Source organism: Lampetra fluviatilis, chromosome 18, assembly GCF_964198595.1.
Source record: "Lampetra fluviatilis chromosome 18, kcLamFluv1.1, whole genome shotgun sequence".
Classification (NCBI taxonomy): domain Eukaryota; kingdom Metazoa; phylum Chordata; class Hyperoartia; order Petromyzontiformes; family Petromyzontidae; genus Lampetra; species Lampetra fluviatilis.
In genome coordinates, this window is record NC_136292.1 from 6,603,737 (window position 1) to 6,630,210 (window position 26,474).

The 26,474-nt window shown below is 51.6% G+C and overlaps 2 protein-coding genes across 3 annotated transcripts; both read right to left on the reverse strand.

Annotated features, from left to right (window-relative positions):
- Window positions 1-262: 262 nt before the first annotated feature.
- Window positions 263-8,005, reverse strand: LOC144937139 (calpain small subunit 2-like). Of its 2 annotated transcripts, XM_078864435.1 has the most exons (8): window positions 7,911-8,005; window positions 7,478-7,535; window positions 7,251-7,315; window positions 5,726-5,794; window positions 3,550-3,628; window positions 3,128-3,244; window positions 2,328-2,380; window positions 263-1,177 (listed from the first exon to the last, which is right to left on the reverse strand). In XM_078864435.1, the coding sequence occupies exons 1-8, from the start codon at window positions 7,995-7,997 to the stop codon at window positions 1,151-1,153; spliced, it is 555 nt and encodes a 184-aa protein (XP_078720561.1). In that variant the 5' UTR covers window positions 7,998-8,005; the 3' UTR covers window positions 263-1,150. The 2 variants fall into 2 exon arrangements, with proteins under 2 accessions (XP_078720561.1, XP_078720560.1); XM_078864434.1 differs by lacking the exons at window positions 263-1,177; window positions 2,328-2,380 and having other exon boundaries at window positions 2,802-3,244.
- Window positions 8,006-8,979: 974 nt separating this feature from the next.
- Window positions 8,980-26,273, reverse strand: LOC144937274 (calpain-2 catalytic subunit-like). The gene is made up of 11 exons (XM_078864683.1): window positions 25,490-26,273; window positions 22,581-22,650; window positions 19,654-19,778; window positions 16,983-17,117; window positions 15,880-16,468; window positions 15,007-15,377; window positions 13,150-13,204; window positions 12,540-12,886; window positions 11,776-12,123; window positions 10,363-10,604; window positions 8,980-9,174 (listed from the first exon to the last, which is right to left on the reverse strand). Exons 1-11 carry the CDS (start codon window positions 25,718-25,720, stop codon window positions 9,012-9,014), a joined length of 2,676 nt encoding a protein of 891 aa, XP_078720809.1. The 5' UTR covers window positions 25,721-26,273; the 3' UTR covers window positions 8,980-9,011.
- Window positions 26,274-26,474: the final 201 nt, after the last annotated feature.

The following is a 26,474-nucleotide window of genomic DNA, read 5'->3' on the forward strand; positions in this document are numbered from 1 at the left end:
CCGACAAACTACCCTCTTTTATATTTTTGTTCAGTTTTTTTCCTCTCTCTATTTATTCCGTTGCTTTGTTTGAGCTTGCGTGCGATTTATTGATTTGTTTACGTAACCTCCTCTCTAGTTTTCCACCACTGCGGATCCCAGCCTGGGCTCTGGGACACCAAAGATACGGCTGCACAGCTCACCGCCTTCTTCCGGCTTAAACCAAACGTCTGCGATTACAATGCTACCGATGAAAACACCTTTTCTACAAGGTACGTTACAATTGCATTTTTTTTTACGACTTTGCCTCTCATTGAATCTGGTTCATCGGATTTATGTGCTCAACGGTAGAGAACCTGTTTCTCAATCCAGCTTCCTCGGATGGTCGGTTGTCCCCTAACTTGTCAATTTTTAAATTGGTTCTCTCCAATCTTAGCGTCAAGAGGGCAATGGAACTATAATTCTGTAGATCGGTTTTGTTGTCTCTTTTCAAACAGACGAATGATCGAGGTTTCGTACCGCCATGGACGCGTTCTAATTTGTCCGTAAACGTTCAGTGATTAGGCACCGCAATACTTTACGTGTGTGCACCTTGACCTGTGATCATACGGTCGGTAAAACAACCCCGCTGAGGTGTTGGATGGATGCAGGAATTAAGCCGTCCGGTTTCCTAGGCGCGTTCTACAAACCTGCATCGCTCACGGAATAATTACGCCGTCCCCATTCCGACATTTACATCTGATCCCGGCAACTACAACCTCAAATGTAAATCACTCTCCATGCTGCGGAGAGAAACCCTGGCATTACGACGCAGTATATTTACTGATCAAGATAATCACGATTTCTTTGCTTGCCTATTCGTGTAAGGCAGGGCTTAAATTTAGCCGGAGCTGTCCGGGACTGAGCTATTTTCCTCTCCTGGGGGAGGGGTAGGGGGGGATTGTGCCCATGGGGGGTTGGGGATTTGGAGGGACCCAGAAAATATTGCGTGAGAAATGAAACCTTGGATGTCAGGATCGCTCGTCGTAGTCCGTGCATTTGTAAAAAAAAAAAAAAACTGCTGTGAGCCAATGGGCCGGCTCGCGGTCTAGCGAGAGGAATGAGCGTAAATTCGACTTCTTTTTTTCTTTTGCGCACAGCGAATGGCTGTGCCCTCTCCGAGCGGCGGGATTCAAAAGAACATGATCCTCTTCATCCACTGGGAAGACACGCGGGTGGGGGGGGAAGAGGGGGGGGGGATCAAGATGAGCTCATTGTATAAATCAATAGATGCAAGCACTTCCATTAGTCCACGTCACCAAGGGGGTAAGGACGTGAGGATTATAACAACGAGGTTTAAGCGAACACTGCGCATGGTGCAGCTTAAATCGGGCATGGCCTTGTTGGCATGTCCTGTCAGGACAAAGGCATTTCGGCACAGCGATGACCGAGCATTTCTCGCGCAACCCGCAGTACATGCCGGGTTTTTTGTCATCGTCCGCCGTGATCGATCCACTGCTGGATGAAGGCCTCCCCTAAAACGCCGCCATCGCTCATCTCTCACGATCCTGCGATTTGCGATAAGCCACTTGGCACCAACGCACGAGCTGATCCCCTTTTATTATTGTCCTCATTATTATTGTTTACGCTAAAGAATTTATAAACTGCGGGCACTTGGTTAATGTGTGTGAGTACAGCTGGGCGGTCGTGTAGCGGTTAGCACGCTGCGCTACAAACCCGGCCACCCGGGTTCCATTCCCGCTCAATGCCATCACCAGTGACGATTATTTGAGCCGGTCCTGGGCCTCCCCATGGTCAACTCGGCCTCAAATGAGTACCTGGCGCGGTGTGTAAACATCGCCATTCTGGAGCCAAAGATGGCCAGACATGGTGCTGGCCACCCACCCCCTTGTGTGCCGTGCCAGCCTTCATAGGTGCTCGCTAAGAGCACTTGCCCCAACAGTCTGTGAAGGCTACAGGGTGGATCTTTGTTTTTGCATGAAGGCACACACATAGGACGCTCTTCGTTTATCTGACGACACACAGCTGCTTCATGACACAGCTGAGCGAAGCACCGAGTCGAACATTCTGGCTATAACATCTCATCAAGTCTTCTTGGTTCTTTCGGTAAAGTCACATAGAAGGGAAGTAATAAAATAATAAAAATAAAACAATAAAATAAAATAATTATCATCAATAATTCTTATTTTTATTATTTTATTACTTCCCTTCTATGTGACTTTACCGAAAGAACCAAGAAGATGAATCCCTGCAGTCACGAAAGCTTTAAATCGAAATCTCATCAAGTCCCACGTAGTTTACATGTTTCAGTGGGGGGGGGGGAAGTGGTGGGGGGGAATGCCAGGCACCTCCTTCTGTTCGGGTTGTATATCCGGCCGTTGAAGGATGGCCTTCACCGTTCCTGAAAGAAGAGACGAAATTGCGGCATCACACGCACAGCAGCAGCAGCAGCATCGCGATCCTCGGTCATCTCAGTATCGACATCCACGTTTTAACTTAACCTTACGCCCAGACGAGATAAGGGCGGAAACATATTTTTAAATCCTTTATATTAAGTTCACTTGCTTGCTTGCTTGCGCGCTTACGACCGTGCAAATCTTTCGGTCGTTTTTTAACCCACTTCCCGTGATCCAATCGAGCTGACATTTTGCACACAGACTCGTTGTGCGTGACAATTTTTTTTTCCACTTTTAGGAAAATAAAAAATTAATATTTAATTTAAAATACCAATGTGATAAAAATGAAACTCTTACTCAAGAAAAACAGAAATGAATAATAAAATAAAACCGATGCCACGCATATAAAGGATTTATAGTGAAAAACTTTGTTTTTACGGTTTAATTTTTTTGTATTGTTTTTATTTCGGCGGGGGAAGGGCCCACAATGAGCTGTTGGGCTCCACTATCCAACGCGCGTCCTGCGGGGCGGCAGAGATGTTTGCTCCGCGGCGCAGATCTCCGTTACAGGCGCGCGCGGTCCCCACGTCGGCCGCGATACGAACGGCGCGGCGACGACGAAAGGTGCTTGCTGACTCAGCCCATAATCGGGCGTACGCAGCCTTAGATGTCCGAGCCAAACCGTTGTAACACCCCGGATTTAAATCGCTGCAGAGCATCATTTCTTAACGGTAACGCCGACCTCGCCGCACCTGACAGCGCGTCGATGTGCAGCAGGCAGCAGAGGAAATCCTCGAAGTCGATCCTCCTCTTGCCGCCAAGGTACCTGAGCAGGGTGTGCCTCTCCAGGTCCCCAGACACCGGGAGCCCTGGCAAAATGCGCAAAGACAAAGATGTCCCCCACCCCCACCCCACCGCCGTGATAGCCTTTGAACAGACCGTCGGGGCGAGTGCTGTTAGCGAGTGGCACCTGTGAAGGCCGGCATTGCACACAAAGTAGCGGAGGGGGGGGGGGGTTTGTGAACATCGCCACGAGGGAGACAAGTAGCCGGGCGTGCGTGCTGGCCGCCATTTTTTTGGCCACCATTCTTTTGACACCACTTGCTCCTACAGTCTGTGAAGCCTATACGGGAGGGATCTTTGTCCTCTGTGTGCGATGTTTCACTCCGCGTACCCGCTTTGTAGAGGCCCCGGTGCACGGACTGCAGAGACGGCGCCGCGTTGCTGTGGAGGCGGAATCTACGGTAGAGGTCCTGAAACGGAGCGCAAAAACGGAGCGAGCGTTGGACAATGTCGCGGTGTCGGAGGTGGGTACAAGTACACGGGACGACCAGGAACGCAGCGCTATTTGTTATTGTTGTTGTTGTCCTTCCCCCCCCCTCGCCCCGCATCTCCCATGTTGCACTGTTGGCTATGTACGGTGCGAAAGAAGTTCAACACACGCGCGTACGGACATTGGCGTAAAAGTAAAGCCGCAGCCCTGCAATTGCCGGGTCACGTGACCAGCTGGCCGAAGGGCTTCCACTGAAGCGACCTCGACGGGGGTGTTTGGGCCTTCCCCTTGCACCACACAAGACAAGCCGATCGCCAAACGGCTGCTGCTGCACCCCCGTTTTGTAATATTGGGTGGACCGAGGTGATTGGTGGTGGTGGGGGGGGGGTTCTGCAGTAGTCTCGTGACGACTATCAGCTCAGGGGGGCGCGACAATCGGTCAGGTGGGCCCCCCCCCAATATTAGATATTTGCCTCGTACGGTCGCACCTCGACGCTGTTTTCTCATCGCACCGTCACGTCACGTGTTTTGTTCTTTTGGCACTGTTGTTGAAAACATTTCTCATGGTGGTTGTCAAGGGGGGGCCCCAAACTCGTAGCTTTGGCCACCGGGTGGGAGGGGGGGCAAGGCACTCCCTGCCTGCCCCCCCACGTCCGTTACAGCGCTACTGGGTTGGTGGCAGTTGGTGAGAGGGGGGGGGCACCCCCTGCCTGCCCCCCACGTTCGTTACAGCGCCACTGGTAGGCCTCGGCAAGGTAAGGTAATTTACCCTTTTTACCGGGTAAAAGGGTAAAGATAAAGGGTAAAGGTGTCGACCTGCCAAGGGGTAAGGTAAAGGGTAGGGTAAAGGTAGCTCGGAAGAATTACCCGGTAGGGTAAAGGAAGCATGAAGTATTACCCGGTAAATACGGTGCCTTGTTTACCGCTAGAAGCTCTGTGGCGCAGTCCGTGGCCTCCATTGAATAAGTAATATTTAAACAAACTTTTTAAAAAACACGCTTTTATTAAATGTACGAGTAATGGCAGAACTCCACGACTCAAGGAAGTGGCCCCGAGGCTTGCCATAACGTAAGGAGCCGTGGTGATTTACAGCCAACGTCAGTTGAGCGTGGACAATTAGACCCAAGCCGAAACATAACATGTCACAAAAGAATGTTAAGAAATATATATTTGTTTAATGATAGAATATAGTATTGTCATCAGTGTGATATAAGTATACGAAGTTTGCAGTCGATACCACATTAGGAAGTGGGTAAAAATTTAGTTGCAAGATTTGAGGATACGACAACAACGACAACAACAACGACAACAACAGACAGTGAGTTAATAGAAAGCGTGTAAAATTGGAATCATCGAGAGTATTCTATATGATTAAAGCATTTACCGTTATAAACCTTGTTCATGTGTAGTTCCCTAATGCTTGACTCAGGGAGGAGGACGCCCCTGCCATGCATAGTCCCATGGGATGTTGGCTATCAACAACAAGGCAACTCCTATGACTAATTGGGAATGGGACGCAAGCGTAGGATTGATCACCCTGTCGCTGGCCGCCTTTGGGGAGGGTGTATAGTGTGAAAGGCCGAAACACCCTAGGAACCAAAGGTACACTACTGACGATGCGCTCCCTAAATTTCACCAGGCTCGCTGTTCATGAACTCTTGGAAGTGCTTGCACAAAGGATAGTAACATCTCATCCTGTGTTCTTGGAATCCCTGTAATTGGGTAATTTGTATGGGGTAAAGTTAAAAGGTAGGGTAAAAGGTAGGCTCGTTGTTTTTACCTTTTAACTTTTACCTTACCTTGCCGAGGCCTAGCTACTGGGTTGGTGGCAGTTGGTGAGTGGGGGGGGGGGGGGGCAAGGCACCCCCTGCCTGGCCCCCACGTTCATTACAGCGCTACTGGGTTGGTGGCAGTTGGTGAGTGGGGGGGGGGGCACCCCCTGCCTGCCCCTCACATGCGTTACAGCGCCACTGGGTTGGTGGCAGTTGGTGAGTGGGGGGGGGGGTGGCTGGGGGCTCTGGGGGGGGGGGTGTTTCAGAAACTCCCCCGCACCATTGCGACGACATTGAGTACTCACGTGGATTTCCGTGAACTTGTGCGAGAGGATTTCAAACTCCCTTGACGCAAGTTTGCTTGAGACGCTTTTCTGGATGTACGAAAGCTCAGTGAAAATAAAACATCATAATAATCCACTTTAATCTGGCATCGCGGCGATGACAAAAGCGGAGCATGGTAATGCATTTTTAATTGAAAAGAGCTGAAACGATCACTTGCAATTATCACGCGCGCTCACGCGCGCTCACACGCTCGCGCGCGTTCAATGGCTGTGAACACGCCGCATATTTAGTTGATAACAAATCATTTTAAAAGCTCATTTCAGATCTTAAAAGGAAAAAAAAACCCTCGTCTGCCGTGGATAGATGTCAGTCGCAAGCTAAAAAAACACACACACACAAAGTAGGAGCAAGGATTAAGGTTTGGTGGGGGCGACTGTTCATCCACGTTATATCGCGATGGAAATTCACCCAAGGGAATACGATCTCCTCCTCGTCGCGTCCTGCCACCACAGTCATTATGTTTATCCAGTGCTGCACGAATGCACGTTGAACTTCTGTCGCGCACCGCACATAGCCAACCGCGCTAATCAGAGGTGCAGGAAAGCTCATTGGTATGTGGTGATATAGCCAGCAGTGGATAGACCATGACGCGCGATTTGCTGTGGCTCGGACTGGGTAGGTGTGAGAGTGAGTGGGAGACTGGGTAGGTGTGAGAGTGAGTGGGCGAGTGAGTGGGAGACTGGGTAGGTGTGTGAGTGAGTGGGATACTGGGTAGGTGTGAGAGTGAGTGGGAGACTGGGTAGGTGTGTGGTTGAGTGGGATACTGGGTAGGTGTGAGAGTGAGTGGGTGAGTGAGTGGGAGACTGGGTAGGTGTGTGAGTGAGTGGGAGACTGGGTAGGTGTGTGAGTGAGTGGGAGACTGGGTAGGTGTGTGGGTGAGTGGGATACTGGGTAGGTGTGAGAGTGAGTGGGCGAGTGAGTGGGAGACTGGGTAGGTGTGAGAGTGAGTGGGAGACTGGGTAGGTGTGAGAGTGAGTGGGCGAGTGAATGGGTTAGTGAGGGCGAGACTGGGTAGGTGAGTGAGTGTGTGGGTGAGTGAATGGGTGTGTGGGGTGAGGTGAGTGTGTAAGTCAATCGAGTGTCCCACATGCGCACGTTTATTCTAGAGCTGTCCACTCCCATCCATTCTCTGTGCCAGTGGCTACATCATGGAGTGTGATGCTGGCAGGCTGCTGGTCGGGCTGGCTTTAGAGTTCATAATAGAAACAAATATCGTATTTGGCAGGTGATTAATTCATTTTGCAGAAGTGTCTCTTCTTATGAAGCTAACCCCTTAAAAAAAAACAGTTTCTATATATATAGCCTTAGAGAGCGTATGTTGTTGCTGTTGATGAAGAATTCGACTCGAAAGCTTGAATAACTTTTTGCCAAGAACACGCTGTTCAGCTGTCATGGACTGCGATCGCTTAACATTTACTGCACGATAATTTAATCCGCCGCCCCCGCCCCCTCGCCCTCCCTCCAGTCTTGGTTATAAAAGGATACATTCAGGAGGATGATGATTTTTTGACAGGTTCCGGAGCTGAAGCTCTGCGATACGGTGGCGGGGTCTGCAGGAGGTGCGACCATTTAATTATCGGTTAACAGCTTTTGCGAACGTGCGACCGAAGCGAGGCGACGCACAAAGCTTTTTAAAATGAGGAATGAAAAACGAACCCGTTGCGTGCGTGTGAGCGTGCGAGCGATGATGGATGATGGGATTGCAACGTTACATTTCGAAGCGGCCTTGTACAATACGGCCTGTAGTTCGGCGGGTCCAATCGAGCGGTCCTAGACAACGCACAACGCACGGGGCCGGGAATGCGAGCAGCCCTGTGAATGCATCCGGGCGGTCGGCACGCGACTTGGCGGGCAGAACCAAGCGAGAGGTGGCTCCTGCGACGACGGGGGTGGTGGTGGTGGTGGTGAGGGTTGTGTCGTGTGTTGGTGATGGTGGTGAGGGATGTGTCGTTTGTTGGTGGTGGTGAGGGTTGTGCCGTGGGGGTGGTGGTGGTGGTGGTGGTGAGGGTTGTACCGTGGGGGTGGTGGTGGTGAGGGTTGTGCCGTGGGAGTGGTGGTGGTGAGGGTTGTGCCGTGGGGGTGGTGGTGAGGGTTGTGCCGTGGGTTGGTGGTGGTGTTGGTGGTGGTGTTGGTGGCGAGGCTTGCCGGGCTCGCGTGCTGCTGGAACAGCTCGCTCCACATGGCCCGCAGGAGATGCCCCTCGTACTGCTCATGCTGCAGAACCGGCTGCATTCCAACCACAACAACAACCACAACAGCAACCACAACAACAACCACCACAATAACCACAACAACAAGAGCCCATCACAAAATCGTGATGAGCTTCATCCGTCAAAAACGTGTTCACAAGTGTACTGTCACCAACTTATACGTGCGTGTGTACGTTGAACTTCTTTCGCACCGTACGTAGCCAACTGCTCTAATCGGAGTCGTGCGGGGAAGGTCAACAAACTTAACACAAGAAGCAGCAGTTCTAAAGAAATTCGTTTTCCTACGTACGTATACTACTGCAGAGTCGTTTGGCCAATAGCACTACTGGACATAGTCGTCCAGGACCCAAAGCAGCAGTGGTGGAGGTCACGTTACGTTGAGCGATCGCGTAAAAAAAACTAAACGAGACTCTTTTTATTTCATCAGGCAAGGCCCGCTGAGCTATGCAGCTCTTGTTTACAGAAGCTGCTACCTGGCCACAAGTGATAGCTCAACGACGTGCCTTTGATCACGTGGGAATCTAAAGCAGCCACATACTCTAAACGTGGAGGGGAAAATAAACGGAGGACACGGGAGAAAATCCGCGCGACCACGGGCAGAGAGAGAGACACGAAAGCTCCAAATATACAGCAGGCGTCGGGGTCGGGATAGAACCGACGACCACCTGCATACCACGCGAGGGAGTTAACATCTCATAGCCACCGTGGCGCCCGCTATCCTTGTACACGGTATACAGCCCTTGCGTTAATCCACTGCTGGATGAGGGCCTCCTAATACAGGTCCATGGAGGATATTTTTTGTGCGTATTTTGTCACTGGTGGTCCCTGTGAGTTGGTGAAGCAGGGCAGCATGTACGTCACAGCACAGTACAGTACAACAATAGATTCCGTTGAACTGTAAGATGATGAATATGAGTTCGTCATCAAAATACCATGTTCATCTTAAAATTCTCTTCGGCACAAGCATATATGCAAGACGTTCATACAAGTAAAACCATTAAAGCATGCTCGCCCACTCACATTGGCCAGTGTTTGGTTAATAATTAACCGCAACTCGGCATGAAATTAGGTACGTCAAAAGCACTATGGTATTACTGTGCAAATGGATGGGACATTGCATTAGGATATTAGAACACGTTTTACAAAGGTCGTGGCCCACCTCGTGCGGGGCTCCGCATTCTTGCAGCTCATCGGTTAACCTGAAAAGCAACGCACGCGTTGGCTGCAATTGACATGGGGTCGCCGGAGAAATACTAAAAAAGAAATCGCTATGGTCACACGCGGAATATAAAACAACGGCACAAATATCGACGTTGCGTTGTTCATTTTTTCCCGCCCATCGTAATTCATTTACTTCGAAAGCGAGAACCACACCGCGAGACGCGCCGGGTGGTAGCTCTGTGATATCTGCTTCCGTGGCTCATTCTGTATTAGTCTCGCTCGGCTCTGCGAGCGTTCCAAATTGACTTTGCTACGTCTCGTGACATGATGCCGAGAGCACAACCGGGATACACTTGGGGGGGGGGGGGGCAGTGGGGGCGGCGTGGGTAGGGCAGCATGGGGGGATGGGGGCATGGGGGGATGGGGGCATGGGGAGGGCAGCATGGAGAGATGGGGGCATGGGGGGATGGGAAGGGCAGCATGGGGGGATGGGGGGATGGGGGCATGGGGAGGGCAGCATGGGGAGATGGGGGCATGGGGAGATGGGGGCATGGGGGCATGGGGGGATGGGGGGATGGGGGGCATGGGAAGGACAGCATGGGGGGATGGGGGCATGGGGAGGGCAGCATGGGGAGATGGGGGCATGGGGAGATGGGGGCATGGGGGGATGGGGGGATGGGGGGCATGGGAAGGGCAGCATGGGGGGATGGGGGCATGGGGAGGGCAGCATGGGGAGATGGGGGCATGGGGAGATGGGGGCATGGGGAGATGGGGGCATGGGGAGATGGGGGCATGGGGGGATGGGGGCATGGGGAGGGCAGCATGGGGAGATGGGGGCATGGGGAGATGGGGGCATGGGGAGATGGGGGCATGGGGGGATGGGGGCATGGGGGATGGGGGGCATGGGAAGGGCAGCATGGGGGGATGGGGGGATGGGGGCATGGGGGGATGGGGGCATGGGAAGGGCAGCATGGGGGGATGGGGAGATGGGGGCATGGGGGGATGGGGGCATGGGGGGATGGGGGGCATGGGGAGATGGGGGCATGGGGAGATGGGGGCATGGGGAGATGGGGGCACGGGGAGATGGGGGCACGGGGAGATGGGGGCACGGGGAGATGGGGGCACGGGGAGATGGGGGCATGGGGGGATGGGGGGATGGGGGCATGGGGGGATGGGGGGGGGGCAGCGGAAGAAGAGGAACGAGAAGCGACCGCGTGGCGTCGTACTCGCTGCTGTCGCAGCTGCAGCAGAAGACGCGCAGCAGGAAGTCGGCCGCCTCGCCCGGCTGCAGCGAGCAGGGGATGACGACGTAGCGGCCCGCGGGCAGCAGCAGCCGCTGGCTGACCTCGCGCAGCGCCTCGAAGCGCTCCAGCAGCGCCACGGGCACAGCGGCACGCAGCTCCTCCCGGGACAGCCGCCGCCCGCACGCCTGGGACACGGCGGCACCGACCGGCGTGGCGAAGTATGGTCAAACGACCCCCCGCCCGCACGTATGACGGACACAGTTTGGGGGGGAGGCCTTCATCCAACAACGAGGACGACTTTCTCGCGGCTATAAATTGGAGCTCGCGTGCAGCGGTGGGTGTTTGCGAAGATGAAGGTCGTGGATTCCCTGCAGCCTGGGCGAACGCCTTCCTGCGGACGTGGAGCCGTGCGCCGTATCGGAGCCTCGTTATGCGAGAGGGGGGTGAGCGGCGTGTGGGCAGAGTCGCCCCTTCTGCCCGTCGACCCAAGCTGCCATGTGTGTGTGTGCGCGCGTGTGAGTGTGTGCGCGCGTGTGAGTGTGTGCTGATGTGCATGTGTGTGTGTGCGCGTGCGAGTGTGTGTGTGTGCATGTGTGTGTGCGTGCGTGTATGTGTGCGTGTGTGTGAGTGTGTGCGTGCGTGTGCGTGTGTGCGTGCGTGTGTGTGTGTGCGTGTGTGTGTGTGCTGATGTGCGTGTGTGTGTGTGTGCGAGCTCCGCGTTACCAACGTACCGCGGCGGGAACCTGCGGCACAACAACATCATCATCATCAATAACAACATCAACAGAGTCAATTTGCAGACAATCCGCCCCTCTCCCGTCATTCGTTCCTCCACCATAAATAGTCAAAAGTAATTGTTAGACAACCCATTGGCCACACGGAGTCCTGGGCAGTGCATCTTCGGTTTCAACATTCAGTGTCTCATCAGCAAAGTCGGGCTCCCTTCAGCCAATGCTGGTGAACCGCCAGATTTTTATTATATATTAAACAAAAAAATTATACATTTCCAAAACATCATTCGTGTTTGATGTTTTTTAAGTATCAAATTTCAGGTAAGCGGTTAAAACGCGTTTTCTAATGGGTAAAACCACCACATCCACCTTCCTTTTGCACTCTTAAGTAACCGGCCGCTCGTGTCGCCTGCAAACTACAGCACCCGGAGGAGAATCGCCGCTCCCCACGGGCAGACGAACGCCCCACGAGACTCGAGGGGAGCGAGGCTTGGCCATGGGCTAACGAGCGCGCGATTTGAAGAACACAAAACCAACAACAACCTTGTATTTCGATTTAAAGCTTTCGTGACTGCAGGGATTCATCTTCTTGGTTCTTTCGGTAAAGTCACGTAGAATGGAAATAATAAAATAATAAAAATAAAACATTATAAAATAATTCTCACGACGTTTCGGCCACAACGCAAGCAGCCGTCCTCAGGTGGAGAGCAGGTCTGTCTGGCAAATGAGGTTCCAGTTGTGTAACAACCTTGTAGATGGCGAAGCCGATGGAGAACCAGGGCGCGCGGTTGCGCTGAGCGTCGCGCGGCTTCTGCATGAGCGACACGATGAGGCTGCAGAGCGCAGACTCGCCGTCGCCACAACCGCAACCGCAACCGCACAAGCCATCACCCTCCTCCTGCTCCGCGTCCGCCTCGTGAAGATCCAGCAGGTACTGCGGGTTCTTCCAGAACGTCTCTGCGATGGAGACGGGGGCGAGAAAGAGAGGGGGGGATAGACACGGGGAAAGAAAGCCGGCCGGTCACATTTGATGGGAAATGTATCCAAGGTTCCCCCCCCCCCCACTGCTACACCATCCCCCCCCCCATCACCAACCCGCACTGACCAGCATGGTGAAGTATGGTCACACAGCTGACATCCAGCTGTGTGCTTACGGGGGGAGGGGGGGGTTATACATTGTCGCTTCAGAGTGGAGGCAGCCTCCTGTCTTTCATACTCGAGGTGTGTCCGCAATGCCCGACCGCCTTTGTCATCCTGGCGACGATGTTTACACACCGCACCCAGGTACTCATTTGAGGCTGAGTCGACCGAATGGGAGGCCCAAGACCGGTTCAAAAAATCATCACGGGTGTTTTCCGTGAGCGGGAATCGAACCCGGGTCGCCAGGTTTGCAGCGCAGCCTAGCACTAACCGCTACACTACCGCTCCCCACACACAGGTACAGACACACACACAGGTACAGACACACACGGGTACAGACACACACAGGTACAGACACACACACACAGGTACAGACACATACACGGGTACAGAAACACACGGGTACGCACAGGGCCTGTGTGAGTGGTGGGCCCCCGTGGACCCACCTTTGCAGGTGCCCCCGGCAGAGTGGCCGGCCTGCCAGCTGCCCTGGTACATCGTGACGGTCCAGGTCTTGCGAGGGCCGTTCTGCACATCGTCCGGCGTCAGGTGGCACACGTCCAGCCTCTTGAAGTGCCTCCTGAAGTCCTCCATGGACATCCTTTGGGAAGGGTAAAGGCGCGGCCCTTCAATTGCTCACTCAGTGCCATCCGCTGCTGGGAAATCTCCCGCCACGAGAAGAATCTCGAGACGGGTTGTTGTTGTTTTTGTTTTTGTTGCCTACACTTCCACGCCGGCTGCACCGGACGACTGCTGAAAGGTCAGAGTCGCCACCACACTTTGCCCAACCACCACACGCGACCTGCCGCCGATCGACTAATTGTGGAGTGACCCATGCATACTGCGGGGTGCACAGAAGCCGGGAGGGGTGGGGGGGGGGTTTAATAATCTTGCCCACGTTGTTTTGCAACCACCGCGACAGGAGATCGAGCCAGCGGCAAGTCCACCGTGTGCTGAGCCCGTTACACCACGGAAGCCGGTGGAGGATCTGAGACCCCAGTAAGTGGAAACCCACCCCCACGTGTGCTGTGCCGGTCTTCATAGGTGCCACTCGCTAACATAAATACACCCACGTGGGTGTGTGTGTGTGTGTGCACATTACGCACACAGTAGGCGTGTTGGTGTGTCGGCTTTTGTGTGTAGGTGGGGAGCGGTGGTGCAGCGGATAGCACGCTGAGCTAGGAACCCGGCGACATGAATTATATTCTCGCTCACGGCCATCACCAGTGACGATTTATTTGAACCGTTCCTGGACTATCCCTAGGCGGACTCAGCTGAACTCCGTCCCTGCTGTGATGCGTAAACATCACCACTGGGGAGACAAAGGCGTCCGAGCGTAGTGCTGGCCACCCACCCCCTCGTGTGCCATGCCGGCCTTCAAAGGTGCTCGTTCACAGCACTTGTCCCTGCAGTCTGTTAAGGCTACACAGGGGTTCTTTGTATGGGGGGGGGGGGAAATGTCTCACCAAAATTCGCCGTCTTCCAATTTCACCTGCAGCTTCCTCTTGGCGTCGCAGTCAACACATTTCCACACCGGTGAGCTGTGTAGGAGAAGACGTTGCCGTACACATGAGAGGCGTCTCCCTTCTGTGTCGGACATGAGTATCAAGACGTTGCCGTACACATGAGATGCGTCTCTCACTGAGTATCATCGGCCACGATCTATCCACTGCCGGATGAAGGCCTCCTCAAGCCGGCACCGTCTCTCGCGGTCTCGTCGACGAGCAAACCCATCATCTTACGAGTGCGTCGCTGAAGCCTAAGGGTATGCCTAGAGATTTCACGTTTTTGGCAGCCCGGCGATCATTCTGTGAGCGTGCCCCCTCTGATAAACCGAGGCTTCTTAAGATCCGACTGAATGATCACAGCCATTATTGATCTCCTGAACGAACTGACTTGCGTTCAGGGCCTTCATTCGTAACTAGGCGAGAGCCTATAGAGACCAAAATGAGACCTTGGCTTTAACAAGCCGGGAGCAGAAGAAAAATATAAAATATCAAAACTACAAAAACAAGGTATTTACAAACAGACAAAATGATAATCATACAATTAGAATTAATAGTAAGAGATTATGTTTGAATAGGACTCCAGTAACGAACCCACACACTGAGCAGCCCACACACTGACCAGCGTGGTGAAGTATGGTCAAATAACCCTTCCTACCCCATCACTTGACACCTAATTCAGACATTAAAGAGCAACATCAGTGCTTTTTTTTAATTACACATTGTTTTTTTAACTTAGTTATTTGGCAGGTTATATTCAATCACTGCAGCAGTGGCATAATATTATGACTACGCTTGTCAATGCAGATAAGCCTCGCCGAGTCTCAAGACTCATTATCAGGAGGGTCCTGCCTGGTTTTCACAGACGGGGGTGGGGGGGGGCGATGTTACTGCTGCTGCTGCTGCTGCTGCTGCTGCGATCCCAGTCAAGGAGTGACTTGCAGGTAAATAGTTCATCATCGGGGGCGTATGGCAGATGAACGTACGTCAAACTTCTTTCTTATTCTTATCTTTGATACTGGCAAAAAAAAGTGCACCGTATGCAGCTGACCCAATACCGGTGGCGACTGTGTGTGTGTGCCTGTTATTGTGCGTCTGTGTGTGTTATATTGTATGTGCGTTTATAAATTGTGTGTGCAGCTGCCAGTCATCTCAGTCGGCCAACCCACGGCATCTGGGTCTGTCCCGTGACCTCCTGTCAGCGATCCTTCGACACTTCACGTGGCCTCAAAGTGCACCTAGCCTGGCACAAGCACTGCGGTGACATCACCGTCACTTAGTGGCGAATGTCGGGGGTATTGGTATTGGTTATTTGGAGCTGGTAAATTTTCTGCCCGAGGAAAACGCGAGCGAAATATTTTGTCCGTGGGTCCATGCCTGTCGCTCCAAGTGCCGTTCCACTCCACCTTGCCCCACGGGTTCCTCAACCTCACCAGTTCCACCACCTCGCCGTCCACCTTCACCTGGTGGACGACAAACGTACATCGACGCCTCGTCTTAAAGCACGCGGCAGAGTTGGCGTCCCTCGCTTGCTGCCACCTGGGCGGGCGGCGACGCGGCCCGGCAGGCGTGGGCGCGTTCGCCGCACGTTGAGGTTCGCGGTTCGAATGCGACGGCCGCCCTGGTTAACACCGCGGCGGTGTAAAACCCGGAGAAACGCTGCACGCCGTCTGCTTCACGGCGGACGTTAAAGAGCCCCCGTGACGTCGTGCGCAAGGGTAGTGCCATCATGTGCCCACCGTCAGGGCCCAAATTTTCCACATTCGAAAATGACACCGCAATGGATTACTCAGTCGGGATCTCATGCCCAGCAGAAATCATCGCCGCCTTCTGGCAGACTTATACCCCAGGCTACTTTTTAAAATGCGACTCTAACCTGTTCTCTTGAGTTCACGCCTGTTTACAAAAATACATTTGAAATCTGAGCTGTTTTTCCCCGGATTGGCCTATTTTTTTAGGTTTGACGCCAATGACCTCAGAAATCTGTCAGTCTTCCCAAGACATTAAAAGTGAGTGATTGAATGAGCGGGCGAGTGAGTGAGTGGGTGAGTTAATGAGTGAGCGAGTGAGTGAACGAGTAAGTGAGTGAGTGAGCAGGCGAATGAGTGAGTAATTGAGTTAGCGAGCGCAAAAACGAGTGAGTAAGGTGAGCGTGCGAGCATTAGAGCGAGCAAGCAAGCGGCGTGCCGAGCGGGGGCCGGTGACACGCACCCTCTCCACGCCGGTGATGGAGTACGCGTGGCCCAGCACCAGCCCGTCGCGGGTCTTCTGCTCCGGCCGCGTGCGCGGCATACGCTCGCCCACGCCGGAGCACGACAACGACGAGGAGGAGGAGAAGGAGGCGCTGGGCCGTAGGCCGCCGAAGTCGCGGCCCCAGCCGTACCGAGGGCTCGGCCCGGAGCAATCGTCCCCGTGGCGCCAGGCGTAGTGAGGGCCCAGGAAGCTTGCGTCCCCACGCTTCCCGGGGTGTGGGCGAGGGTGGGTGGCCGCCCCCATGAGGGAGCCGGCGTTCTCCGCCCGCTTCAGGAAGAGCCACAGGTGGGGCGGCGGCGCCTCGCCCAGGAGGTAATGCTCCTTGACGCCTCCCGTGAAGTCCACCAGCGCCTCGGTGAAGCGGCCCGACCTCAGCGCCTCGTACGAGCCGCACACCCTGCCCCCCCGGGGATCGCACGCGGCAAAGGTCACCGCCGCCGCCGCGGTCACCGTCGTCACCTCCGTCACAATTGGTCACCACCGTCACCGGTCCGACAGTTTAGCTTCCGACAGTCCGGGAGTTTTCTTTTGTGTGAATTGTCACATTAAGGAATGTTTACGAGTGCCAGGAATTGAATCGAACCGATATCTGGTGCCGGATTTGTGTTGGACTTTATCACAGTGCAGGGCCCTCACCACACAGGGTGGCTTTCTCGCCGGCCATATTCTGTGAAGCTCCAGCATCAAGCCGTGCTGCGGTGGTCTCACAAAACATCTGACCCTATCTCGGGGTCACGCAGGGCCCTGGGGCCGGGGCTCACGATGCATCCATTGCACAGCTCAAACGCAGCGTCCCCGCGTCATCCGCAAGCGTCGCGAACTCCTTCGTCACGCGCGACACCGGTGGCACGGCTCGCGCTGCGCGGTGGAAAAACGACCGGGGCCGCCTCGGCTCGGCTCGGCTCAGCTGCGCGCAGTAGAAACGAGGTGCTACCTGTCCCCAACGGCTCTCGAGCCAGGCTGGCGTGACTTACTTGGCATAAGCTTTTTCCAGCAGGGCTCCCCAGAACTCGTTGCTCTCGCACGACCTCACAAACGCCAGCTTCCCCTTGAGCGTGGGCAGCCTGTCGTCCACCACCACGTCCACCCACTCGCCGTACCGCCAGAACTGCAACGGCGACAACGACGACAATGACGACAATGTTGCTGTGAACTTGGAACGCGTCGCCGCGCAGCGCTCGCTCCTCGCTCTCTCGTAGAGAGAGACAGCGAGAGGACCACTCGGGGGCGCCAGCAGCAGCAGCAGGAGGAACCGCAGACGAAGGGGAAGGCAGCAGCCACGCGGTGAGCCGGTGCCAAAGTCCCCACCACCAAGCTCTGCGGTCCTCTATATATCAGAATATTTATATATACTGGAGGAATCCAATGAGCTATCAAGCTATTTGTCATAGATGTTCAGTGGGGGCACCGGAGTCAGACGTTACAACAACAAACAATACAAAAAACACGATGAAAGTGAAAGGTATAGGAAAGGTAAACAAATAGATTCAAATACGACTAAAACTAAACAATTGTCTAATCTTACCAGGCAAAGCCCACTGAGCTATTATCTTTTTCAGAGGCAACCTGACCACAAATGATAGCTCAACGAAGTGGCTTATCATGTTGAACTGTATATCAGCCAAATAATCTAAATAATCATATTAAGGTGTTATCGGCCGTTTAATAAGGAGCATAAACCAGCCCAGGCCTATGAGGAGGCAGCACTGTATCCAATACAGATGGGCCAGATGGAGATTAGTCCACACTTTGCTGTACCGCCATCTCCTGGCCAGCCATGGTACGGCTCCTTCTTGACGCCCACGGGAAGGGAGCAGTTACAACATCCGTGCGTGATCCACCAACCCTCGCTGTCCATACAGCGCGCAGGATTGCAGGCAGCCACGTGCTGCAGCGTAGCTACCGCCACCGCTCAGCGGGACAGCTCTGGGTTGAGACGACGCTTCGAATGTCGCAACTCGCTCTGGGAAGGATTCCGCGGGCAAACGAGCAATAGCCGCGCGATAGTTGAACGCGTTTGCAGTCGTGCACAAAATAATATATGCGCCATTGCGAATGTCCACCAGTGACTTTACGAAGTGGTTGACAATGCTAATCGTAGAGACAAGCGAGGAATTCCAAATTCGGAATTTTAGCAATTTATCGCCGGTCAGATGATGTCACCAGTACCCGACATCCGAACAACCACCCTGATGGTTATATTTATGCTTCTTTTAATTTGTATTATACAACACAAATTATTCAAGCAAACGTTAATGTATTCATGTATATATCAATATCTACAAACAGCATGCGCAATGAGCTCTGTGCGCGGTGCTTTGAGTGCTCTCAAATGTTGAATCTGTGTTTGCGTTTCGTGCAGTCATTGACAAATCGGCTGAGGCAATCAACTTGCAAAAAAACAACAACAACCACAACAACCACAACAACAGCCTCCTCGTGAAGGACCCAACCACGCAAAAGATTCCCCTGGGCTGCGATTTCCGACCGTGAAGCTTATTGAACCACAACCCCTGAACCTCATGATCCATTGTACGAACCATAGCAGCATCAGCAGATTATGCGAATACTTGATGATGGATAATTGATGATTATGATGATGATGATGAGTGATAATTATGAGTGATGATCATTGATGATGAGTGATTATTGATGATTGATTGATAATGATGAATTATGATTGATAATATAATTAATGATGATAATGATGATGCACAAATGGAAAATTAAAAACCGCTCCGGTCATTGTGCGGAAACTGCGGTTACCACCCAGAACAGAGCCACGCGACTTGTGACGGAGATTCGGTGTCCCGATTCACAATCACAAAGGAAGGCTTGAGATGGCTGCCACCTATGGGTCAGATGATTGCCTGCCACCATTAAGCAATTGGTAATTAAATATAATTTATTTTTTCCTAAAAAGTGTAACATTTTGGAAAAAAATTTCACTAAAATAAATTGTCACGCACAACGAGTCTGTGTGCAAAATGTCAGCTCGATTGGATCACGGGAAGTGGGTTAAAAAACGACCGAAAGATTTGCACGGTCGTAAGCGCGCAAGCAAGCAAGCAAGTGATTTTAAAAAATACTTGAAAACCCGTTTTAATCAAAGGCAAAGCTGCCTGGAACTGGCCCCCAGGATCTCAGCGGTGGTGGCTCAGCCGTCTTTCTGATCCCTGCTCTGCTATTTTGGTGGGGAGGGGGTTACTTTTTGAGGAGCAGAGAGTTGACCCGTATGTATGTTAAACTTCGATTTAAAGCTTTCGTGACTGCAGGGATTCATCTTCTTGGTTCTTTCGGTAAAGTCACGTAGAAGGAAAATAATAAAATAATAAAAATAAAACATAATAAAATAATTCTCACGACGTTTCGGCCACAACGCACGCAGCCGTCTTCCGGTGGAGAACAGGTCTGTCAAGTAGACAGAGTCTGACATTATGTTTTATTTTTATTATTTTATTACTTTCCTTATACGTGACTTTACCGAAAGAACCAAGAAGATATGTTAAACTTCTTTTGCACCACCGTACGTAGCCAACCGTGCTAATCGTAGGTTAAGGGGGGGGGGAAGGTGAAGGACAATGAACGAAACGCAAAGAGCAGTTTCTTAGAGGAATGAGTTCTAAAGTGAGGTGGGCGAGTACTCGGAAGTGGAAGATCCCGGCGTAGGCGTGGCACGTGCCGAATCCCTGCTGCATTGGCACCACGCGGCCCAGGAGCCTCTCGTTGAGGGTCAGCGACGAGATGGCTGCCAGGAACCAGCAGTCTCCTGCCACGAGGAGGTGAGAAACGGGGCATCCAGTTCTCGTCGTCGTGATCATCATCAATTATGTCATCATTACCAGATTGAGCAAATCGCAAAAAAAAAATAACGAAACTGTTTTTTTTATTTTACCAGGGAAGGCCCACTGAGCTGTACAGCTCTTTTTTTGCAGAAGCGACTTGGCCACAAGTGGAAGCTCAACGGAGGGGCTTATCATCGCTTGGAAATTTATTGCAGCCAAATACCCTAAACGCAATGTTGTTTCTAAACGTGGGAGGGAAAACCCGGAGGACCCGGAGAAAAATCCACGCAACCATGGGTAGAGACACGCAAACTCCAAATATAAATGGTGTTAAGGTCGGGATCGAACTCACGACCTCCTGCATACCAGGCGAGGTATTTAACATATCTCCACCGTAACACCCCGGGTGATTGATTGGCGGGCAGATGAATTGGGTGGAAATGGGTGCAGATTTGACTTCTGTAAGCGGAGGTGTCGCGTCCATCACACGCGCTCGATGACCGATCGGAGCCAATTAGATGCTAATTGCAGTTGTTAGGTATATTTAAACGAGTGAGATAAACGCGACATGAATACATACGGGATGTTTACACTCTGCATCGTCATTCCTATGAGGCGTGTTTACCCAGGACGGCAGTCTTCCTGAGTCTCAAGACGTTTACCAGGAGGTCTACCGCAGTGCCGGATTATCGTAGTCGCAAAAGTAGCTACATATGTAGTAGCTACGGGCCCCGCAATTTTCAAGAGCCCCGCGCTAAATGCTTTCAAGCTATCAATCCCGGTTCAGTGATTCTGCACTTGCTCTATAACTATAGTACTATACTGCCTTCAACTTTTATGAACGACTGGGTGTTTAAGGCTAGCGATTTGTCGTATTATCTGGCTGTATAGCAAATGAAAAAATACAATTACTTTAATGTGCAAGTAAAAAAATTGTGTTTTAATATTTGTGTTTTTTATTTATTCAGGGCCCCTTTATAACATATTAAACAGGCCCCGCACTAACTTAATCCGGCACTGTTCCATCCACCACGTGTTTGTGTTTTTTTCGCAGCAGGGAGGGCTGAGTTCTCATCACCATCGTCAGCCCGGTGGAGACGATGTTTGAAACAACGTCACAACACACGAGGGTCACTGTAGAATATTCCACGAGGAAGAAAGAAACCTGAGTGATAATTTGATTGAATGTATAACACTACACGTGTCCGCAGTGATAGTCACGCCAGACCTCGAATTCAACGACGTTGTGTTTGTGCTGCTGTGCTTTGAAACGTTCACGTTAGTTTCACTTCTTCTTGGTTCTTTCGGTAAAGTCACGTAGAAGGGAAATAATAAAATAATAAAAATAAAACATAATAAAATACAATTCTCACGACGTTTCGGCCACAACGCAAGCAGCCGAAACGTCGTGAGAATAGTATTTTATTATGTTTTATTTTTATTATTTTATTATTTCCCTTCTACGTGACTTTACCGAAAGAACCAAGAAGAAGAATCCGTGCAGTCACAAAAGCTTTAAATCGAAAGTTAGTTGCACTTCTTTCCATCGCGCCGTACGGAGCCAACCGAGCTCATCGGAGGTGCGGGAGATGTCGTGGCTGCCACAGTTGTGCGGTGGTCAGCAGAGGTGGGACAAAGTCATTGTTATGCAAGTCCAAGTCGAGTCGCAAGTCATCAAATTCATGACTCGAGTCTGACTCGAGTCCAAGTCACATGACTCGAGTCCACATCTCATAGGTGGGACAAAGTCATTGTTATGCAAGTCCAAGTCGAGTCGCAAGTCATCAAATTCATGACTCGAGTCTGACTCGAGTCCAAGTCACATGACTCGAGTCCACACCTCTGGTGGTCAGTGCAACGCGACTTCCAACACAGAGGTTCGACTCCAAGTCGCGGCGCGGCGCGTTGAAAAGACGGTCAACGTTTCTCAACCATCCCTCAAAACCGCCCGCCCCTGTCCAGCAGATCGTCGATCGGCAAACCGCGTGTGGGAGCAGGGGGGGGCTAAAATGCGGGCGTTTCCCACCTCCAACTTATCCGGTCAACGTGGAAGAGAGGACCGCATGAAAATGCCCTCTCGAGCTCCCTCTCGTGGGAGTCCCTTCTGCCGGCAGTGGGCCCGTGAGAGTTGAAGCAGCTCAAGGGCTGCGCCTTTTTGGAGGGGTGCGTTGGTGCAGCCAAAGGCGTTGGCGTGAGAGGGCAGCACCGCGGACCGCGTGGAGCCAAACTCAAAACGTCAAATACTGCACCTTTACAAATACTCCGTGGAAATCATCACCCCCCCTACTGACAAGACTGTTGCCCTGGGGATCACGCTTGCAAATGAGACTCATCACGGCCTCTTGGGTTCCTTCTCACCACCTGGTCCAGCTCGGCCCCAGGTGCACCCACAAATGAACCACGACAATCACCTGACCGATCTCGTCGAGGAGCGATAAATCATCAATCACGCGGACTCCGCTCACACTCGCGGCAGCGACAGCGGCGGCTTTTGGTTGGACGCCGAACAAAAAGGCGGTCACCGCATCACGCAGCGCTTTCAGATGCGCTTCCGCGGCCGTCTGGAAAGCTCTTCCTATATTAGGAAGTCGCTGTAGCTGTGCGCTTTTAAATCATCGTCTAGATCGTAAACACATTTCTTTAGAACTGCTTTTTGTGTTAAGTTTGTTGTCTTTCCCACGCACCTCCGGTGAGCACGGTTGGCTACGTACGGTGCGAAAGAAGTTCACCATGCATACATACATATATACATAGACTCGCACAGAAACCCATGCTTACATCCCTACCGAGCTTTCCTTGGCACAGGTCAAATCTGCTGGCTCCTCGCACGATGAACTGGGGGTCGCTGGTGATCTCCTGCGAAATGACATCGTCGATTAATGGGGAGAAAACGCTCAAGAATTGATGATCTGGCGATGTTTAAAACGGGACTGCTATCGGGTGCATGTGTGTGTACGCCTGTTTTGAACACAGAGACGAACACAACGTGATTTCAACAAGCGCGCCTGAGTGCAATTTCGGTTCATCAGACTGGTATCGGTAGGTGATCATTCATAACACTAATTACCGATGTATCTAGCAAAAACCCACACCGAGTTCAAGGACCTTTCCCCAGGAGGGTCTTGCTGCATTTGGGTTTTTATTTCAAAATATTCTAAGCCAAATGCACGAGTGTCTAAGCCAGTGTTTTTAAAGATTCACTGCAGCCTTGTACCCCCTTTGGTTCTCAATCGTTAAACTAATGTATCGTGTTCATAAATAGAACGTGGTTTGATGGAACAAAGTAGTTATACTTACGTGGCCGTGCTTAATTAATACTGGTAGGAACCCACTGGTTCCACCAGCCCACAGGGGATTATTGTGTCCTTCCGTCGTGGGGTGGGGAGGGAGGGGCTGGGTGGGGAGGGGAGGGTGGGGCTGGGTGGGGAGGGGAGGGTGGGGCTGGGTGGGGAGGGTGGGGCTGGGTGGGGGGTGGGAGGGTGGGGCTGGGTGGGGAGGGGCTGGTCACCCCGTGGTGCCCTTATAAAACTCAACGTTTAACCTACTCACGCCGGCTTGTGCCCGCCCTCACAGTCGGGCATATTTGCGGAATATACCACGCCGCCGTTGACCCTGGCCATTGACCGAGCAACCCAACGTTCCTACCAGCTCCCTCCGCAGGAATGTGTTTTGTGTTTTCGGTTTACCTTAAAAAAAATAATTGCGATGTCTCGCACCCCCCAGGAAGGGCATCTCGCACCCCCAGGGGGTGCGTGCACCCCAGGTTAAGAACCATTGGTCTAAATGTAACCTGGCAATTTTGTTGTTGTGCACGTGTTGTGGACGTGTTTGTCGCACCAGGGGAGAACTCAAGAGATCAGGACGCAGTGCTCGTTTTCAATGGCGGCCTGGGTCGCCAGACTCAGAATCAGAATAGTTATTTATACTGCAGAATAAATCCGATGAGCTATAAAGCTCTTTTTTCACAGATGTCCAGTAGGGGCACGAGGTCAGAACGTTACAACATCAAACAATACAAAAACACGATAAGAGTGAAAGGTATTGGAAATTCTAGATTTGAAGTTTTCGTGACTGCAAGGATCCATACTTATTGGTTATTTCGGTAAAGTCACGTAGGTGAAAAAAATAATTTAAAAAGTTCCTTTTTTTTCTACGTGACTTTACCGAAAGAACCAAAGAATATGTATAGGAAAGTTAAACAAATCGATTCAAATACGACTAAAACTAAACTTTTTTTAATCTTACCAGGAAAAGCCCACAGAGCTCATGTAGCTTCTTTTTCAGAAGCGACCTAGCCTCAAATGACAGCTCAACGAAGTGTCCTTATCACGTGTAACTTAGACCAGAAAAATTCTCAAAATAATCTAAAGGCATCTTGATTTGAAGCTTTCGTGACTGCAGGAATCCATACTCTTTGGTTCTTTCGGTAAAGTCGCGTAGTTAGAAATAAAATGACTAACTACGTGACTTTACCGAAAGAACCAAAGGGTATAATCTAAAGGCATGTTTAGATTATCGTGACATCGCTAGAACACGACGGAGTTGTGTTGCCGGCTCGTCGCCAACGCTCTGCGCGTCGTTTTGCGTGCCGCAGATGAATCGGGTGGCGACTGATGCAGAATTTACTTCTCTAAGTGGGGGGGGGGGGGTGAAGCGTCCATCACACAACGCTCCGTGGTCGTTAGGAGCCAATTAGATGCTAAATGCAGTTGTTTGGGTGTATTTAAAAGGGAATGAGATCAACACGACATGAACACACACGGGATGTTTACACCCGCCGTTATTATTACTCCGCTTTGTCGTTTACCCAGGAAGGCCCTCGCTCAGTCTCTTTGCTTTTAATTTGGAGGATCCTACCGAGTAATTGTGTTGCAGTAGCGGGGCGATGTTACTGCGATGTGGAAATTCCAATTGAGTATTTTCACCACCTTGGATGGTTGGCCGATAGCAGTTACAGTATTTGATGGGGAGGAGGGTGGTGCGGGTGTTGGCTCTGGGAGGAAATCAGTGAACCAGGAGGACCGGCTCAGATATCCCCCAACACCGGTGTTAGCCGTGACCAGGAATCCAAGTGAGGTGCCTGCTTGCTCACACCCACAGCTGGAGGACGCTCTAGACGGTATTTGGCCTACTCTTCCACGCTGTCCAGACATGTTGGAAGAGGTGGGAGTTACCCATACTTTACCTCTCCGCATGTGACCTGCCGATCGACTAACTGCGGGGGGACCCATTTTTATTGCCGAGATAACAGAACCAGCGACCTCTGGATTGCAAGTCCAGTGGCGAGATGTTAACTACCTCGCCTGGTGTACAGGAAGTCGTGGGTCCGATCCCAACCCCGACGCTTGCTGTATATTTGAGTTTGCATGTATCTCTCCCCGTGGTTGTGTGGATTTTTCTCCGGGTCCTCCGGTTTTCCCCTCCACATTTAGAATCGACGTCACGCTTTTAAGAGTATTTGGCTGCCAGACATTTCCATGCGATATTAAGCCACTTCGTTGAGTTATTATTTGTGATGGCCAGATCGCTTCTGAAAAATAACTAGATATCCCGGTGGGCCTTACCTGGTAAAATAAAAAAAGTTTATTATGCCGAAAACATTAAGTAAATATTCTAATCTGTAAATTACGACAAACCCCATCTTAACAACAACAACAACATTGCACCATATATTATACAAATAAAACATATTTACCCATGGCCTCATCCAGACGATGCCTTCGCTGAACCTGCTGCAGGGCCCCAGCTTATCGTACCCCAGGGACGTGGGTCCTGCCGGGAAGCAGAGATCCTCAAAGGGACCGCAATGAGCGAGCGCCGCGTCTCTCAGCGCCGCGAAATCCTGCCCACGGTGGCATTTCATCTTCGGCGAGAGGGCGCGGGCGGCACCCGGGCAGCCACGTGAGTGACAGCAGTCGGAGGACATCGTTGCCGGTCGGTTGGTTGGTGGAAGAAATTTGAAAGAACAAAAAAGTCGACAAACCCGGTGGTTTTTGCAGCTGCCGAAACCTTTCTGGAGCTTGCTCCCCAAATGTAAAAGAGTTTGAAGAGCTCTTTCTCCAATCTGTTGATGGTCTTCCCTTATCTTTGTTAATCTTGTGCCGGCAATCCGAAGAGCTTGTTTAATTTGTGTAAATTACTGTGTATTAATATAATATGCTACGAATTATACTTTCTAGAAGCTTGCTATTTTTTTTTACTTTAAGTTAAATTCTTTTATCCTTCGCTGCAGTGGGGTACAGGGCGGCGATGTCTTGGGTCTGCGTCCACTCCTGAATGAATTTCAGTGAGAGAGCATCTGTTGATATAGAGGACTGTGCTGTAATTGAGCCTATAATTGACGCCACCTTTTCAGCACGTGACAGACCCCGTGACAATGTACCCTGGCTCACGCTAAGGTAAACACGTGCTGGAACCGAAGGCAGGCTTACGATGATGTCCTGTGATTACAAACACTGTAAACATTACCGCAGATGTCATTATATGTTTGTTTTCTCTCTCTCTGATTTGCATGCCTGTGTTGAATTTAAATATTTTTGGATGGAAAATTGTTGAGTACATTTGGCCACAAAACTCCACCATCGTTAAACACTATGGATATGCAGGATAGCATAAACAAAATGCTATTTCTGTTAAGTCGGGTGAAAGTTTCTTTTTTGTTTACCGAGGTAGAGAAGTGG

Bases quoted from the DNA above. Each gene is read 5' to 3' on its own strand.
- LOC144937139 (XM_078864434.1), bottom strand. From the start codon at position 7,997: ATGCAGCCGGTTCTGCAGCATGAGCAGTACGAGGGGCATCTCCTGCGG. The intron at 7,536-7,910 runs GCAAGCCTCGCC...TGCGTTGTCTAG, and splicing joins TCCAGCAGCACGCGAGCCCG to GACCGCTCGATTGGACCCGC. The intron at 5,795-7,250 runs GTATCCTTTTAT...TCGTACATCCAG, and splicing joins AAATCATCATCCTCCTGAAT to AAAAGCGTCTCAAGCAAACT.
- LOC144937274 (XM_078864683.1), bottom strand. From the start codon at position 25,720: ATGTCCTCCGACTGCTGTCACTCACGTGGCTGCCCGGGTGCCGCCCGC. The intron at 16,469-16,982 runs TAAGTCACGCCA...ATTGTGACGGAG, and splicing joins TGGAAAAAGCTTATGCCAAG to GTGACGACGGTGACCGCGGC. The intron at 9,175-10,362 runs GTACGACGCCAC...GTTGCTTTTCAG, and splicing joins TGCAGCTGCGACAGCAGCGA to GTTAACCGATGAGCTGCAAG.